Raw genomic sequence first — 19859 nt, 5'->3', positions numbered from 1 at the left:
CAGCCAAATCTTCCAGGGCTGAAGTGGTTAAGTAGAATTTGCTAAATGAACAAAAATATATTTTTCAAAGGAGAAGTATGGGGATTCTAAAATAGGTAGTACAGGTTACCCTCATACCTGCATTGCATTTCCTTCTTTCCCCAGTCCTTTAGTTTTTGCAGTACAGTCTTTTAAAGAGTCCAGAATCAGCCTCTAACGTTCTCTCTCAGTTCAAAAGTTTCCAGGGGGTAGATACTGCTCCTCAATCCAGCCCCTCCTTCAGTCCCTCATTCTCTTGGATATGTGGGTGTGTTTGGTGAAGAGGTGAACACCCAAGCTGCTATCTAGAGCGAGCACATTCTTCACATGCCTCTGTTTCCATGGCAGCGTGTCCCCAGCTAAAACCTGGAAGCAGAGGCCGCGTGACACAAGCAGTGAAGTGTTCTCACCTCCCAGCAGCAAGCCTCAACACCTCCTTCAGTGGGCTTTGATGTTCCTGTGTCCTACAATTCCCTCCCCCCTTCCCCTCACTCTGGGGAGATCAAAGTCTGTGTCAGTGTCTCCTCCATATGATGGGGGAAGAGAGTCACTGAACACTTCTCATGTCCAGTACATAGGAGGTGTGCAGGGGAGAGGGAAACTGACCACTTCCCCACATCTAAAGTGAAATATTCCTGTTTAGACCCCAGATATGACATGTCAAATCACATGCCAAATCAGCGGCAATGGCACCGTCCAAATAGGTGCGATGCCGCATTTGTGGCGCAGCACTGATCACTAATAATAGTTTCTTTCGGCGATTTTGGGGTGCGATTTCCATTGACATTTGTGCAGCAACCCGCACAGATGTCTCTGAAATCACCCTCAAAGTCGGGACTGACATGCGGGAATGAAATTGTGCGAGTTCAGCTGAACTTGTATGATTTCATTCCTGCTATCAGTGTAAACCAGGGCTTATTGTACATAAAAAAACATCCCTCTGTCACTGATCCCATCCCCCCCACCGCCATCCCTCTGCCACTGATGTCGACCCTCTGCCACTGATGTCATCCCTATCCCACAGTCACCTCCAGTGGGGGTCTTTATTATGTATACATTTTTCCTCATATTGTACTCTTTGTTCTATCTTCATTATTCTAGTCTTTTCAAGTCCAGTTTTTTCACACTTTGTGATTCAATGATTTTATTTGGTGTGTTTAATTGCTATATATGTTGGTCAGCCAATCAAGACCATTTGGGTCTATCCATACGGTGTGAGGCTAGCACTATTGAGGGAGGATTTCAGAAAGCTATCAATACCATCTTACATCTGTAAATTGGACTCCCACATCCGTCCCTTTCACCCTCATCTCTATTTGTCTACATAGGATCATCTTTGTGTACACTCTAAATATGGGACTGACCACCTCTCTGAATCACCAGATTCCTTTTGGTTGCTTTTTTATTTTAAATTGATTATTCCCACGAAATTATTTATTTCAAGTTTTTCTTGTTTTTTTTTTAGATGTGATGCACTTTGTTGGACTTTATTGCACTAATGTTTAGTTTTTAATTACTTGGATGTGATGCACTTTACAGGATATTGAACACACACATATGTGTCTCTCTTTACGAGGAGTATTTGAGAGATCCCTTAATTCATATTATTATTTTTTACATATTTAGCACTTTAGTGATGTGTTTTATTAATTAGGGCTACTTCATCATATTTAAACATACCTAGGGGTGTTGGCAACACTACAGAAGTTTAGCTGCTTTTTTGCCTCATTAAGCACTTTATATCACGCACTTTATAATTAGCACCTTATCTGTTATCAATACACTTGATTTTTGGTAGCGCATTAGTACTTTCTCTATATTATCCCCCATCACCACCACTGATGTCATCCCTATCCCCCATCACCACCTCCACTGATGTCATCAATATCCCCAAATCTCCTGTACTCCTATACAGTCCTGTCATCCCCATCCCCTGATTTCCTGTACAGTCCTATCACCCCCAATCCCCTGTACTCCTATACAGTCCAGTCATCCCCATCCCCTGTGCTCCTATACAGTATCATAATCCCCAATGCTCCTATACAGTATCATCATCCCCATCCCCTGTACTCCTATACAGTCCCATCATCCCCATCCCCTGTACTCCTATACAGTACTGTTTATCCCCAGTACTCCTATACAAACCCTTTCATCCCCATCCCCAGTACTCCTATACAATCCCATCATCCCCATCCCTTGTACTCCTATACAGTGCCGTTCATCCCCATCCCCTGTACTCCTAAACAGTCCCATCATCCCCACCCCCTGTACTCCTTTACAGAGTAGATACTAGCAGCTCATAAGGATTAGGATTAAGCAGAAAAAAGGAAACTCATACTTCTCTTTTAAACAACCAAGGAAAATCAGGTACAAGGCCCAAGACAAACAATCAGACTTGAACCTTTTTACCATCACCACAATATATATATAGCCATGGCAGTGGCGTCATTAGGGTTGGTGTCACCCGGTGCAAAAAAATTGGTCACACCCTCAGCCAACTATAGTCCCCCTTCAGTACAGACCACCCTCCCTCTGTACAGACCCCCTCCATTAAGTATAGACCCCCCACTGAGTACAGACCCCCTTTCCTCAGTATAACCCCCCATTAAGTGCAGACCACCCAGGTACAGACTCACTTTCCTCAGTATAACCCCCTCCATTAAGTACAGACCCCCCTCCATCAGTATAGACATCCCCCTCAGTGCAGACCCCCCATCAGCATAAACCCCCCTAAGTGCAGACCCCCATCAGTATAGACCCCCTCTGTGCAGACCCCCCATTAGCATAGACCACCCCTCAGTGCAAACCTCCCTCCATAAGTATAGATCCTCCTTAGTGCAGACTCCCCTCCATAAGCATAGATCCCCCTCAGTGCAGACCCCCCCTTCCATCAGCATAGACCCCCCTCCATAAGCATAGATCCCCCTCAGTGCAGACCCCCCTTCCATCAGCATAGACCCCCTCAGTGCAGACCCCCATTACACATGCATAGATCCCCTCAGTGCAGACCCCCTCTCCACTTGTGCCAGTAGTCCCCCCTCTCCCCTCCCATAGAACCCCCAGGCTATATATATAAATATATAGATATATAGATATCTCTATCTATCTATCTATATATATATATATATATATATATATATATATATATATATATATATATATATATATATATATATATATATATATATATATATATATATATATATATATATATATATATATATATATATATATATAGCTGTGTCCAGGTCCCAAACCCCCTCCCTCTGTTATCAGACCAGCACAGGGCACTAGACATATACACTCCTCCCAGTCCCACAATAGCTCTCAGGTATAACTGGGTGGCATGCCGACACCACGGCAACCCTCCACCTCACCTAGGGCTGGTGGTGGTTACCCCTCAATGCAAGCTGACACCCTCCCACCCGTTACAGCACTAGCTCGGGGCCAGGGCCTATTATTATGAATTATGGTGTTCCTGTCAGGAGGATTTGTGTAAAGTCAGCTGTTCAGTTTTTGATTATTTACTCCAAGAAAGGTAATACTGTGTGTGAAATGTCAGGGCTGAATACGGCGTCATTGAAAATACCATTCAATAAAGTTACACATTCAGAGAGCAATGACAAACACATCATCTACATATATAGTGTACCCACATATAGACAATGATGGAAATAGAGCAGAAGAACAGATTAAATGTTCTTATAAAAACCCCACAAATAAATGAATAAACGCTGATACAGCAGCACCGCCCATAGCTGTGCCTTTAACCATTTCCAGTCCTGGCCAATTATATTTCTCTCCTACATGAAAAAAATCATAGTTTTTTCTGTGATGCCTGCACTGTCGCATGCTCCCTGGGTCGGGGATCATGTTCCCTGATGTGTCTTCCCGGCAGGGTGGGGAGCTCAGTCACCTGCGCTCCCCTTGTTTCTCCCCTTGGGTGGCCGGATTCCCGGGTCGGCCGCCCACGGGTGTGATTACCCTGCCGGCGGCATCCCTCATCACCTTCGGACATTGCGTGCGGTGTGCGCGCATGTGCGGGTCGCATGTGCGTGCGGCCTCATGATGTCACGTATTTTACGGCGAAGGTGACGACAGATGTCGGGGCTTTGCCTTGATGGATGCCGAGGGAGCCACACGAGGCCTGCCAATGGCGGCCATAGTCTCCCTCTACACTCCGGGGTTAAGGGGCGGAAGAAACGATACCTGTTGTTAATTTCAGTACTAATTAAGGACACTATTTAATGAGGGCGGATTTGGGTGTGATCCCTCCACTTCCTCTTTGGACGGCCAGACTCTTTTCCTCAACAGTAGGAGTGAGTAAGAACTTATGATACCTCTGATTATCAATGCTTTGTCAGACCCCATAGAATAATATTTTACTTATATTTAATTTTGATTTATGTGCACACTAGCTCTGGATGCCGTAGACTTAGATACTTGGCAATATCATGCACTTTTTCCTCAAATTCACACATCACATTCACTGTGCACATCCTTCACTTCTCTTCCTATCACTGCCATTGTCAGCATTTAAGGACAAGGTCATCCCTGACATATTCTATATTAGTTATACCAATATAGTCACTTTACTCATTCTATTATCCTTCACATGATCAATTCAAGTTGCAATAGATTATTACAACACTTTCTGACCGCCCAATAGTTAAATCTAACTACTAACCTATATGGGTATATTCAGGAGCTAACGCTCTGACAATTTTCGTAGGTTCCGGCCCCACCCCCCAGTGGTGTGTTGGTGGGGGGGCAATTATACGTGTGACTCCTTGCAAGCCATATCAAGTGGATTCCTGTTCCCCCTTCTTCCTGGGGTGCTGCTACGTGCGGGCACACTGGATGGTCTGGCTGCTGTGTGGGGAGGCTCTGATCGAGGGGTACATCCAAACTCAGTGGTAATTATGTGCAAAGTGTTGCTAAACAAACTTGCCTATGCTGTAATTCTTTTAAATAAGCTGGACATACTGTTATAAATTTTTCTTTTTTTTGTAGCAAACTCATCCTCTGAAGAGACCCCAAAATTCATGGGTCGAAACGCGTCAGGATTGTTATGCAATAGCCTTATCATATGCTGTGTATAACCTATGTTTGCTATTATATGTATTTGGTATGGGTATTTCCCCACTGGAGCTCCCAATTTATATTTATATGTTGTTACATTCATTCATTACCCTTCAATAAAGCACTTTAATATTTTATTTAATGCCTTGTTCATATCTATGGTTAGCTGCCTAAAAACCCCGCTCGGGGGACCTTTTTCCATTTTTTTGTCCATATTGGGGTGAGCAGCATTGACTCCTTAATGTGTCTTCCCTCTTTGCTATACAAATTTGGGTGGTTAAACACCCCTTCCCCCATTTGACACATGGGAGTTAGACATGAGCTGTGCACTGTCTGTTCTCCTGTATATATCCCTCTGTGTTAATCCTAGACACCACATTAGATTATATCCATATATTTTCCAAAAATGTGTTAAATCGCATGTTAAATCGCACATTAGGATTTTAAGTAGACTCTCAATAAGAGGACTAAATTGGAATTATATTTCTTCCCTTGAACTCACTAAATCAGTTACGCTCTTGTATTGTGAGTCTGTATTATTATTATACTTAATCGAGTCTATAATCCATAGCCTTGTTCGTGGTTGCGAATAGAGTAAAATCGCATCGCAACTGTGAGCAATGAGGGATCCACTGGATCCGATGCAAATTTCCTTATCTGGGTTGTTATACACTTACTATTTTGTGTATCTGGGAGATATATTTTTGTGTATTTGAGAGTTATGTCCTTTCAAACAAATCTATTTAAACGTTGAAATTATGTTGCCATTTCTGGGTGGCTGTGGTTCTTACATACTTTTGGGAATATTGTTAGAATTGTCAGTGCGCAGTTTCTAATGTTTTACCTTGTATTATTAATAAGTAATTATGTAGAAAACTTTTGTCATTTGTTGTTTTTCACAAATCGCATATGTGAGCTCGTTTGTGTGCCTCTCGATCGGCGCCTCCCCGCTTGCAGCTTGCGCCATCGGGGCCCCTGTGATGCCTGCACTGTCGCATGCTCCCTGGGTCGGGGATCATGTTCCCTGATGTGTCTTCCCGGCAGGGTGGGGAGCTCAGTCACCTGCGCTCCCCTTGTTTCTCCCCTTGGGTGGCCGGATTCCCGGGTCGGCCGCCCACGGGTGTGATTACCCTGCCGGCGGCATCCCTCATCACCTTCGGACATTGCGTGCGGTGTGCGCGCATGTGCGGGTCGCATGTGCGTGCGGCCTCATGATGTCACGTATTTTACGGCGAAGGTGACGACAGATGTCGGGGCTTTGCCTTGATGGATGCCGAGGGAGCCACACGAGGCCTGCCAATGGCGGCCATAGTCTCCCTCTACACTCCGGGGTTAAGGGGCGGAAGAAACGATACCTGTTGTTAATTTCAGTACTAATTAAGGACACTATTTAATGAGGGTGGATTTGGGTGTGATCCCTCCACTTCCTCTTTGGACGGCCAGACTCTTTTCCTCAACAGTAGGAGTGAGTAAGAACTTATGATACCTCTGATTATCAATGCTTTGTCAGACCCCATAGAATAATATTTTACTTATATTTAATTTTGATTTATGTGCACACTAGCTCTGGATGCCGTAGACTTAGATACTTGGCAATATCATGCACTTTTTCCTCAAATTCACACATCACATTCACTGTGCACATCCTTCACTTCTCTTCCTATCACTGCCATTGTCAGCATTTAAGGACAAGGTCATCCCTGACATATTCTATATTAGTTATACCAATATAGTCACTTTACTCATTCTATTATCCTTCACATGATCAATTCAAGTTGCAATAGATTATTACAACACTTTCTGACCGCCCAATAGTTAAATCTAACTACTAACCTATATGGGTATATTCAGGAGCTAACGCTCTGACAATTTTCGTAGGTTCCGGCCCCACCCCCCAGTGGTGTGTTGGTGGGGGGGCAATTATACGTGTGACTCCTTGCAAGCCATATCAAGTGGATTCCTGTTCCCCCTTCTTCCTGGGGTGCTGCTACGTGCGGGCACACTGGATGGTCTGGCTGCTGTGTGGGGAGGCTCTGATCGAGGGGTACATCCAAACTCAGTGGTAATTATGTGCAAAGTGTTGCTAAACAAACTTGCCTATGCTGTAATTCTTTTAAATAAGCTGGACATACTGTTATAAATTTTTCTTTTTTTTGTAGCAAACTCATCCTCTGAAGAGACCCCAAAATTCATGGGTCGAAACGCGTCAGGATTGTTATGCAATAGCCTTATCATATGCTGTGTATAACCTATGTTTGCTATTATATGTATTTGGTATGGGTATTTCCCCACTGGAGCTCCCAATTTATATTTATATGTTGTTACATTCATTCATTACCCTTCAATAAAGCACTTTAATATTTTATTTAATGCCTTGTTCATATCTATGGTTAGCTGCCTAAAAACCCCGCTCGGGGGACCTTTTTCCATTTTTTTGTCCATATTGGGGTGAGCAGCATTGACTCCTTAATGTGTCTTCCCTCTTTGCTATAAAAAATTACTTAGAACCTCCAAACATTATATATTTTTAAGCAGAGGCCCTAAAGAATAAAATGGTGGGTGTTGCATATTTCTATGTCACACAAAATTTGTGCAGCAGTATTTCAATTGCATTTTTTTGGATAAAATACATTTTAATGAATTTTAATGTGCAAAAACAAAATATAATACCCAATTGCTTGGTAAAGTATAAAAGATGATGTTACGCTGCGTAAATAGATACCAAACATGTTGCGCGTTAAAATTGTGTACACCCGTGGAACAATGCCAAACTACGGTACCTAAAAATCTCCATAGGTGACACTTTAAAAGCCTTTACAGGTTACAAGTTTAGAGTTACATAGGAGGTCTGGTGTTAGAATTATAGATCTCACTCTGACGTTGGTGGCAATACCTCACATGTGTGGTGAAATTGATGTTTACATATATGTGTGCGGGAATGTGTGCACATGTGTGCCTTTACATGTGAGCACAGGGGGACGGGGTTCTTTAAAAACTATTTTTTATATTTGATTATATATTTTATTTCTTTTTAACACTGTACTTACATTATTTTTTTTATCAACTTTATTGCTTTCACAAGGGATGAACAACATACCTTGTGATAGCGTGGGCCATGGCAGGTTTTCTTTATGGAGAGATCTATTAGACCCCATATCCAGGGCTTTTTCTCTCGGGGAATAGGTGCAGGAACTCCCCCGTATGAGTCATCCCTTGTCTCTGCCCCCCTACCCACCTCTGACCACCGTCCCTTGATTCCACCCCCTACCCACCTACCAGTACTGCCCCTTTTAGAGAATACAGAACCAAGTATCATTTTGTGGTGCTAAATCATTTATATGGAACATGGTAATGATAAAAAGAAAAGCAGTAAAATAGATCCCCTGCAGCCAGGAATAGAATCCCAGCAATAGATCTCCACACAACAATAGACTCCCCCAGCAACAATGGACTCAACCCCAACAACAATAGATTCCCTCCAGCAACAGTGAACCACGCACAATAAAATATCACACCCAGTAACAAAATATCCAACCAAGCAACATTAGACCCCCCAGCAGCAACAACAGATCTCCCAGCAGCCAGTAAAAATAGACCTCTCCCTCAATAGTAGATCCCTTCCAGCAACATAAGACCACCCAGCAACAATAGATTCCCCATAAACAACAATAGACCTTCACACAAAATCAGATCCCCACCAGTGACAATAGATTGCCCAGCAGCCAACATCAATAGACCCTCCAGCACACCCCACAACCCATGCTATTACATGCATTCAGTGCTGGAGGTGCCAGAACTGCATTCCCCCGCGTTCTCGCTGAAAAAAAGCCCTGCCCAAATCTCTTCTTTGGCCTCCAATGCAGGTAATCAGACACAGATCGGTCTGATCGGCTGCTTCACTGACTGGTAACCAACCAGGAAAAACAGAACTGAAACTGGAAGTGACAAAATCCTCATTGCTTCTGGATTCTGATGTCCCACTCCTCTCTCTGTGTGCTCGGAGCTGTATGCCGCTGGTCGCATCTTTACCGGATTCCCTGATCAGAGCCTGGTAAAGGTGGTGGCAGGAGGGGGACCCCCTTCCCCACCTATAAAAGTAATCCAGCAGCTGTATGGCTATTCTAAATACTTTTACTAAAAAGACAAACGCCAGTTAAAAAAAATGATGCTGGGATGTAACACGGTATACCCACTTCAATGTAGGCCATTTATAAAAGGCCTAAGGACATGAAGTGGTTACTTTGTTTGAACAACCTGTGTTCAAAATGAAAGTATTTATTATTGATAGTCCCAGGCCTCCAGAAGATATACACTGGGTAATGGATGATCGGTTTTATTTCTGCAGAAAGTGTTCCACCACCTTGATCCTGACTCAGTTGGTATTGAGGTATATAAGGAAAATATATTCAATGTGGCAAGGAGCCAGTCTGCTTCAAAGTCAACTACTTGTGATCATTTGTATAAAAAGTCTTTGGTCCACCAGCCCATCATATCTCATTAGCCCTGGATTGGTATGGAATGCCCCTTGCCCAGTCCTCCCCTCCGGCAGTCTACAGGGGCAATTTCTCTTTACCCATCTGACAGTGTGGAAAGGTAGAAATCCTCTCTTCTTTGCAGGAAACATGCATTATCTGATTCAGTTAAGCACAAGGTCACTTTAACCCTTTCACTGCCAGGCCCTGTGCTCCATTTTGTACACTCAGGTGGCCAGACCATTTTTGCACTTTTTTCTTTGCATTTTTATTTTTCACTTAGCACATGATCAGTAGAATAAAAAGAAGGTGCTACTGATTTTTTTATACCCCACGGTATTTGTGCAAATGTTTATCAAAGCAATATATTTGAAAAAAATACACTAAAACCTTTATTAGCAGATAAAAACACAGCAAAGTTTACAAAATTCCTGCTAAATTCTTACTAAATATAAAAGCTTAACCTGTATGGAGTTAATAAATAACAAATATTTTGTAAATTTTAAATTGCGCCTGTTTGCAAAATGGTAAAAATTGAACATACCCAAAAGAGAAAGAAATCTGGAGGTTTTCATTTTTCACTTACAGCTTTCAGAATTTCTAAAAGCACATGACCTGTAGAATAAAAAAAATGCTACAGATTTTTGGGGCCCCACAATAATTGCGCAAATGTTCATCATATCGCTATTATCACTAAAAATACACTAAAATCATCAATATTGCACATAAACACATGGGGGCCATGTTTACCCGCACAGAGATCCACAGGTGTTCCATGCATCTCTGTACAGGCAGTCCCATTTATATCAGTTGGGATGCAATGACTGCACAGGCATAGCTGCTGTTCCCAATCTGACATCCATGTGGGTACACGACCCCGAATGCAGGCAGTGTGAGCTCAGGGACATGCATGCGGACCTACATGGATGTAAAATTGGGAGCAATGGCTCTGTTGGTACAGTTGCTACATCCCAAATGACATCAATGGGACTGCCTGCACAGAGAGGCATGGAACACCTGTTCATCTCTGTAAAGGTATGCTGTGTATGCCCTGTGTGAACAAGGCCTTAGGCCCCTTTCACACAAGCACACTGATTGGGTCTGCCTGTCCGTTTTTCAGGCGGCCCAAATCAGACCACCCATTGTTCTCTATGGAGAGACTGATGTAATTGGACATGTGTCTATTTATACCCGCCTGTATCCGATCCAGTCCACTAAAAACTGACAGATGAGGATTCCATTCCCCATCCATCTAGCAGATCAGATCGGATGGCATCCAATGGAAATGGACAGGCGGTCTGTTTCCATCTGACCTCCCCATAGAGAACAGCAGGCTGTGTCCATGTCTGCTCTGCATTAGCAGAGCGGACCTGTCATCCGCCTGCGCAGCAGAGATCAGCAGGAAGATCTGCTTGACAGAGTCCGCTCCATATGAAAGGGGTCAGTGCAGGAGGACCTGGGGGTCTTAATGTGTTTGTTTTTTTTTAACATTTTTACTTTTTTAAAATGACAAAAAAAGAATATATATATAATTTTTTTTTTTTTTTGAGGGGGTTCTTTGGTGAGATAGCAGAGGTTTAAATAGACCCCCATATCTATTTTTGAGACAGAGAAAGGGACTGAAGATAGTCCTTTTCTCTGTATCACTTTACTTGAATGGAATCTGTATAGAGATTCCATTCATTCATAAACTGACAGTCTGATACATAGTAATGCCCCATACACACGATTGTACATTGATCGGACATTGATCGGACATTCCGACAACAAAATCCATGGATTTATTTCTCAATTTATTTTGTATTGAGGGAATGATTGGCTGTTGTAGCCATCACTTCCTGTTTGTCATAGCTTTTGTGATTTTGGAAATAAAAGCAAGGCGGACTGCAAAGAGAGGCAGAGATGCGGAGATGAGAACGTAAGAATGTGGTGATCTGTGGTCTGTTTACTGGGGAATGGGGAACCAGAGGGGAGACATACGATCAAATTGTACATTATATCATTAAGACGGAGATGGGTGCTTATTAGCACAGGAGATATGGCTGTGTGCAGAGCTTACAGACAAATTTCCCCAACACAATCAACTACCTGGAATACCTAGGTTGGGTCCTCAACCCAGAGAGACCTACTTTAAAAAACATTAAGAAGACTTATGCCCTGTACAAACGATCGCACATTGATCGGACATTCCGACAACAAAATCCATCTGATTTTTTCTGACGGATGTTGGCTCAAACTTGTCTTGCATACACACGGTCACACAAATGTCGGAAATTCCGAACGTCAACAACGCGGTGATGTACAACACATATGACGAGCCAAGAAAAATGAAGTTCAATAGCCAGTGCTGCTCTTCTGCTTGATTCTGAGCATGCGTGGCACTTTGTGTCGGAATTGTGCACACACGATCGGAATTTACGACAATGGATTTTGTGGGAAAATTTGAGATCCAGATCTCAAATTTTGTGTGACGGAAAGTCCGATGGAAAATGTCTGATGGAGCCGACACACGGTCGGAATTTCTGACAACAAGCTCCCATCGAACATTTCCCGTCAGAAAATCTGACCGTGTGTACAGGGCATATTTCTTGCAGTGGGCATATCGGAGCAATTACAGTGATCGCTGCCTGCGCCCAGGGTGCCACACTTAGAGGATGGTAAACACATGTTTACCAAGCCCCCCTAAGCCCAAACATCACCCCTATCGCTCCCCCTCCCCCCGCCGTGATCCCCAACCTGTGAGCTTTCCGGAGCAGAAGCAGCGGGAGGGGAGGGAGAGAAGCAGTCAGAGTAGGGATGAATCAGGTGTGTGGGGGTGGTATTGGGGGGCTATCTGAGTGATGGGGGACACATCTGGACCCCACAAGCCCCCAGCGGCACCTGAAGCCAGTGGGAGCAGCAGAGGAGGGATGCCGGATTATGATGGTGGCTGCCGGGGATCAAATTTGGGGGGTCAGATCGGGTGTGGGGGGTCAGTGCTGGGGAGGGGAGAAGGGGGTTGAAGGGGAGAGGAGAGTGGGGGGAGTAGTTTTAGGTGGAAGGGAGGTGCGGGAGGTAGAGAGGCTGGGGACAGGGAAGCGGCAGCATAGAGGGGGGTCACATTAGGGGTTAATAACTCTGATCAGCGGGTTGTAATCCACTGATCAAAGTTATAGAATTGTTCAGTAGAGTATTCTGAACAATTCTGATAAAAGATTATGTCATTGAAGTGACTATAAGATTATAGGAGAGGGAGAAAAGAGGTCCGTACCTCGTACTGACATGGCCATCTGCAGGCCCTTTTGTAGGTCCGTATGGCAGATGGACTTGGCAGTGAAAGGGTTAAAGTGTACATAATACTGAACTTAAAGTGGTGTTCCGGCCGAAATTTTACTTTTTAGATATAAATCCTCCTATAATCCTCATGCTTAATGTATTCTAGTGAAGGTTTGCTGTAAACTAAGGTCCCCATCAAAACTGCCCCCATAAAATTGCCAAAGAATATAAATCTACAAATACAAAAAGCTCCTGCAAAAGGTAATTACTTTTTAAAAGATGCTAGTTGTAAATGATATCCCTTGTTTCTGTTCAGATATAGATGTAGATAGATAGATAAAATCTCTTGTTATTTGTGTGTGTGTGTGTGTGTGTGTGTGTGTGTGTGTGTGTGTGTGTGTGTGTATATATATATATATATATATATATATATATATATATATATATATATATATATATATATATATATATATATATAATCTGCACAAAAACAAGCGATATCATTTACAATTAGCATCTTTTAAAAAAGTAATTACCTTTTGCAGGAGCTGCCCCAAAATGCCCCCATCAAAATTGCCCCATCAAAACTGCACAATCATACTGCCCCCATCAAACTTGCCCCATCATACTGCCCCGTCAAAATTGCTCCCATCAAAATCGCCCGGTCAAAACTGCCCCATCATACTGCCACCATCAAAACTGCCCCCATCATACTGCCACCATCAAAACTGCCCCATCAAAATTGTCCCATCAAATTGCCCATCATACTGCCACCATCAAAATTGCCCCCATCAAATTGCCCCATCATACTGCCTCATCAAATTGCCCTATCAAACTGCCCCATCAAAATTGACCCCATCAAAATTGCCCCATCAAAACTGCCCCATCAAAACTGCCCCATCAAAACTGTCCCATCATACTGCCACCATCAAAATTGCCCCATTATACTGCCCGCCATCAAAACTGCCCTATCAAAATTGTCCCATCAAAACTGCCTCCATAAGATTGCCCCATCATACTGCCACCATCAAAATTGTACCATTAAATTGCCCCCATCATACTGCCCCATAAAAACTGCCCCATCATATTGCCCCATCTAAACTGCCCCATTAAATTGCCCCATCATACTGCCCTATTAAAATTGGCCCCATCAAAATTGCTGCATTAAAACTTCCCCATCATACTGCCACCATCAATTTGCCCCATCAAAACTGCCCTATCAAAATTGTCCCATCAAAACTGCCCCATCATCAAAACTGCCCCCATAAAATTGCTCCATCATACTACCACTATCAAAATCGCCCCATAAAAACTTCCCCATCTAAACTTCCCCATCATACTGCCCCATCATACTGCCCCATCAAAACTGCCCCATCATACTGACCCATCAAAATTGGCCCCATCAAAACTGGCCCCATCAAAATTGCTCCATCAAAACTGCCCCATGATACTGCCACCATCAAAATAGCCCCATCAAAATTGTCCCATCAAAACTGTCCCATAATCAAAACTGCCCCCATAAAATTGCCCCATCATACTGCCACCATCAAAATTGCCCCCATCATACTGCCCCATCAAAACTGCCCCATCATATTGCCCCATCATACTGCCCCATCATACTGCTCCCATCAAAACTGCCCCATTAAAACTGCCCCATCATACTGCCACAATCAAAATTGCCCCATCATACTGCCCCATTATACTGCCACCATCAAAATTGCCCCATCATACTGCCCCATCAAAATTGCCACCATCAAAATTGCCCCATAATACTGCCCCCATCAAAACTGCCCCATATAAAACTGCCCCCATCAAATGTCCCCCATCAAATTGCCCCAGCATACTGCCACCATCAAAAATGTCCCATTAAAATTGCCCCATCAAAACTGCCCCATCAAAACTGCCCCATCAAAATTGTCCCCATCAAAACTGCCCCATCAAATTGCCCCATCTTACTGCCCCATCATCAAAACTGCCCCCATAAAATTACCCCATTATACTGCCACCATCAAAATTGCCCCATCATACTGCCCCCATCAAAACTGCCCCATCAAATTGCCTCATCATACTGCCCCATTAAAACTGCCTCCATTATACCGCCCCATCAAATTGCCCCCATCAAAATTGTCCCATCAAAACTGCCCCATCAAATTGCCCCCATCAAAACTGCCTAATCAAATTGCCCCCCATCAAAACTGCCCCATCAAATTGCCCCATCAAAATTGCCATCATCAAATTGCCCCATCAAATTGCCCCCATCAAAACTGCCCCATTGTACTGCTACCATCAAATTGCCCCATCAAAACTGCCCTATCAAATTGCCCCATCAAAACTGCCCCCATCAAAACTGCCATCTATCTTTGATCACCAGTGGTGAGAAGAACTAGAAGATATCTCTATATTGAAGCTCTTATTTGGTGTTGGGAACTGTCACATTGGACTTTCTATATTGCTTTGTATTGTTTTTTGTTACTGATTTTGGAAATCTATTATTATGTTTTTCCACTGAAGACATCATTTTATATCAGTAATCATATAAAGATATTTATTTATCACTGTGAGCGCCATTTCCTTTCTTTCATGGTTTTCAGGTAATAGAGTATAGAAAACCTGAACTGTCTAGGGCTGTGTGTTCTCTGTCATAAGAGGTATTTAGGGGACAAGTATATCCGGTATTTTTCTGTACTTGTCATGTCTTTATAAGGATAAAAAGTGTTTATATATTGCTGAGAAAATAAATCTCTGTTCTCCAGTAATATGGATGACCACACAAAGTGATCTGTATTGTAATCATTTCACATGATAATGTAGTAATGATAAAACCATACTAATATTATGATCAATACAGAAGAAAATGATACCAACATTCTTGTCTTCTCCTGATCCATAAAATATTTCCATTATATTTCCAGATATTCAGGAAAAGCACAAACAATATCTAATGGAGAAGACTGAGACTCTGGTGGAGCATAGACCCCCAGGAACTACCCTGGAACCACAAAGATTCCTCATCAATGAGCGTTATGTGAATCTGATTGTAGTCTCCACCGATCAGTTCAGGGATCGTTCCCAGAATGAGATAATACAGACTGGGGTAAAACATGAGAAATGCTTGAAGGAAACACAAACTAGACTGGAGCACATTTCCCCCAACAAGCTGTTCCGATGGAACCCCCAGTCACAATGTGTACCACATGTAGTAATGGTGAGCGGAGTGCCAGGAATAGGGAAGACCACACTGATGCAGAAGTTTGTCTATGACTGGGTGACCGGAAAACACTACCAGAGATTTGCCTTTCTCTTCTTCTTCAGATTCCGGGACCTTAATAGACTGGGAGAGGTCAGCTTGGAGGAGATGATTCTTCATCAATATCCATATCTGGAGAGTCAGATTGGAGATATTTTACAAGATCCAGAAAGACTTCTGTTTATATTTGATGGATTAGATGAAAGTATTCACCCAATGGATTTCTCATCAAGTAAACTGTCCAATCCAAAACAGAGATCACATTTTGGTAATATTGTGGTCAGTTTGGTGAGGCAAAGTCTTCTTAAGGGTTGTTCTGTACTGATAACCAGCCGTCCAACCAGAGTGGCATCAGTGGATACCCGTGTTTTCCAGAGAATAGCTGAGATCATGGGATTTCTCCATGGAGACAGACGGATCTTCTTCAATAATTTCTTTGGAAATGAGGAATTATCAGAGAAGGCTTTTCATTATGTGGAGGAGAATGACATGCTGTACACTTTCTGTTATATCCCATCATACTGCTGGATCATCTGTACAGTGTTATCAATGTGCTTCACATCCCAACCAATCACTGATCAGCTGATGACATCATTACCCAAAACCGTGACACAACTCTTTGTGACTTTTGTCTCCAACATTCTGGCCAATCACAGCCAGAATAAAGATGGTGGTCCCAGTGCCCGGGAACTGCTGACCTCTATTGGGTGGATGGCAGAACATGGAGTCATGAATCACATGATTGTATTTGATGATCGTCATCTGGAGTCATTCAGTGTGAGAAATGATAATCATGTCTTTTCATCTTTCATGATGGAATCTGGTCAGCCTCCCGATGTGGATTACACCTTCTTACATCTCACTCTTCAGGAGTTTTTTGCTGCTTTAGTCCACTTTATGAACAATAATCCTAAAAGATTACAGAAAACACTTGATAAGGCTGAATCTTACAAAGACGGTCGTGCTGAAATATTCCTCCGTTTCCTCTGCGGTCTCTCAGACTCTTCTACTAGATCCATGTTAAAGTCTCATGTGGGAGAATTGTCTACTCAGGCTGCCAGACATGTCATCACCTGGATCCAGAAGAAAATATCAGAACAAAGATCTCACAAATCTACAGAAGACAAGAGAAAGCTTCTTAATGTATTCTACTATCTCTATGAGAGCAGGAATAAGGCTCTGGTGGCACAATGTATTGGATCAAACAAAGTTGACTTTTCTTATGTCTCCCTCAGCCCTCTGGACTGCTCTGTGCTGTCTTTTATCCTTCAATCCTGCAGAGAGACAGAAGTAGATCTATTTTCATGTAATATTCAGAATGAAGGATTGAGGAAACTTATACCGGCTCTACACAATATCAAGAGTTTGAGGTAAGTATTTAATCTGAATAATCACATTGCTGTAATAATTTGGTATTTTCAGGTGTTTTTTTCCAGAGAAATGACTAATTATCGGTGTGATTTGTTTTCTGTTATATGCAGACTGTACACATCTATTTATCTGAATACATCAGATAAGACGTAAAGTGAATGTAAACCCTCACATATACCCAGTGAAGGGAACAGCCTCAGATGATACACAGAGATGAAACAAATCCTCCTACATACGTTGTACATGTGTATCTGCTGTCTCCAGCTTTATACACTGTTCAGAAAGTGAACGTTGTGTTAGATTGTTTTTCTTCCTGTTCCAGCACTGGGTGTGGAGTCTGGGCATACACTGTGTGTGAGATGATTGGAGGAAAAGCACACACCCCCCTCCACATAGGCAGAGGAAGGAAGAAACATGCAGAGCTGTAATGTGAATAGACAAGCTCTCTGCTAATCTATTTATAGCACTCGCACCGACACAAATTTCCAGCTGCTTTTATCTCCTGTGTCAAAGAGCTTGTCAGAAGTTGTCATGCTGATAACAGAGGAACGAAGCAGCAGAAAGACACTGGCCACAGGGCTTTGAAGAGAGATAAGTAAACACTACAGATATATGTGATAAATAAATAAATGCAGCGCTAAGTGTCATTAACCATGCGTTTTTCTGTGGTTAAACAAACGTATAATCAAATATGCATTTTCAGTGATTATACAAACATATAATCAAACATATCACCTTTCATAGGTAATAAGGATGTTCATCCGAAAAAATGTGATGGTGATTCAAAAAATATAAGTGAAAATAAACAACAAATTATAAGTGCAGTGTCTACACACATGAATCATCTAATTAGAATAATATATATCACCCTACATCACAGCAGTGTATAGTAGTATATAAAAGGAATAAAGTCCATACATAAAAAACTCTAGCGATAACGCTGTGCAAACTGTGGCACTGATGAGATCCCGTAGTGATTGTTACATCTGGTGGGCAATCTTCCTGCATACAGATTTCATATAGAAATAGTAAGGTGGATGTGCTTACCAGAAGGGATGGACACTCTCACCGTACGGCGGGGTGTCATAAGGGCTTGTGGATCCAGATGATCCTATGGGTGTTGACTGGAAACTCGGTGAGGCGTGCCAATGGACAGTACCGGAAATTGCATACACAGAGACTTCAGAGACGAGGTAGACTGTAGGTCATCGGATGGATGGATGGATGGATGGATTCACCTCTCCCAATACGCTGGTGGCTGAAAGGATATAGTTCTTACCACGTCACAATGTCATCCACATAGGGAAAAAAAGGTTGAACAAGTGATCACAAGTTGTTGTTTATCATACTGGTGATGCTGGCTGCTGATTTACACTTTTAAGAGAAAAACATTTTTAGTAGCGCAACAATACTTTTCTCTCTTTCTTGTCTACAGATATATGTGCCCAGGTCAGTTTTCAGGAATGGGGTTTACATCCACTTCAAAGTAGAACTAAAGGCAAAACCTTTTATTTTTTTATTTTTGGATAGAGCAAAGGAAGGTTAAAGGGTGGGAATACCACCAACAACCCTCTCCATCTAATGCTGACAGCTATGTACTGTAATTTGGGCCTACAACGCCCTCTGGAGGTAACATGTGGTAGGTCGTTGTAACCAAAAGAGAAATACATTTCTTATGAAATTTTGAATCTTACCCAGAAAGAAGAGATGAATGAAGTTGGTTTTTACCTTTTGATTGATAGAAAACCGATCAGGATGGGTTCAGTGCATGTTATAAAGTGGGTGTGAATGAATATATGTGAATAAACCAGTGTGCTTTAGGTTACTTTCACACGGCTCTGTATCAAAAACATACAAAAAATGCATATGAGTTTTTGCTGCATTTTTGCAGTGGTTTTCCTGTATTACATTTAACATAACACATGATGTGTTTTTGCCACGTTTGTGTTGTGTTTTCCCCATATCACTTCCCACTATGCAAATACAATTTCCAGTGTGACTATGCAGTGATACTTGCTTGCACATTTGATGTGACTTTGATGCAACTTCAATGCTACTTTAGAAGTTCTCGAACCTGGGTTCAAAAATTTTATGACAAGGGAAATCACATTATATTCAATGATGTCCCTCTGATTATCTCAGCACAGTGCAATTTTGGAGAAGGTTCCTGGTGGACTTCAGTGTGAATTCAGCCCCATAGCCTTTTATGTTATCTCACAAAGTCACATCAGCATAGATAAGAAGCATTCCTATACACTTTGATGGATCAGTGTTTTTCTAACCCTCACCTCTCCTCCCTGGTCATCCTTCATCCATTGATTTTGATACAGCTGTGATTTTGGAGCCTTCCCTGGATCCTTCATTCGACCCTTTGAAAAAACCCTCCGCTCTGGTTGATCTATGTATATTGCAGG

The 19859-nt window shown here is 42.5% G+C and overlaps 1 protein-coding gene across 1 annotated transcript in view; it reads left to right on the top strand.

Annotated features, from left to right (window-relative positions):
- LOC141117742 (NACHT, LRR and PYD domains-containing protein 3-like) overlaps positions 1–17588 on the top strand; it is a 263391-nt gene extending 245803 nt beyond the window's left edge. Inside the window, exon 6 of the mRNA XM_073610755.1 lies at positions 15740–17588. Coding sequence (XP_073466856.1) covers positions 15740–17448 — 1709 coding nt within the window. The 3' untranslated portion in view covers positions 17449–17588. The remainder of the gene's footprint in view (positions 1–15739) is intronic.
- The last annotated feature ends 2271 nt before the right edge of the window (positions 17589–19859 follow it).

Source organism: Aquarana catesbeiana, linkage group LG13 (assembly GCF_042186555.1).
Source record: "Aquarana catesbeiana isolate 2022-GZ linkage group LG13, ASM4218655v1, whole genome shotgun sequence".
In the NCBI taxonomy this organism is placed as follows: domain Eukaryota; kingdom Metazoa; phylum Chordata; class Amphibia; order Anura; family Ranidae; genus Aquarana; species Aquarana catesbeiana.
Note: the sequence above shows the minus strand (reverse complement) of the source record. Positions and strands in the feature narration are given on the sequence as shown.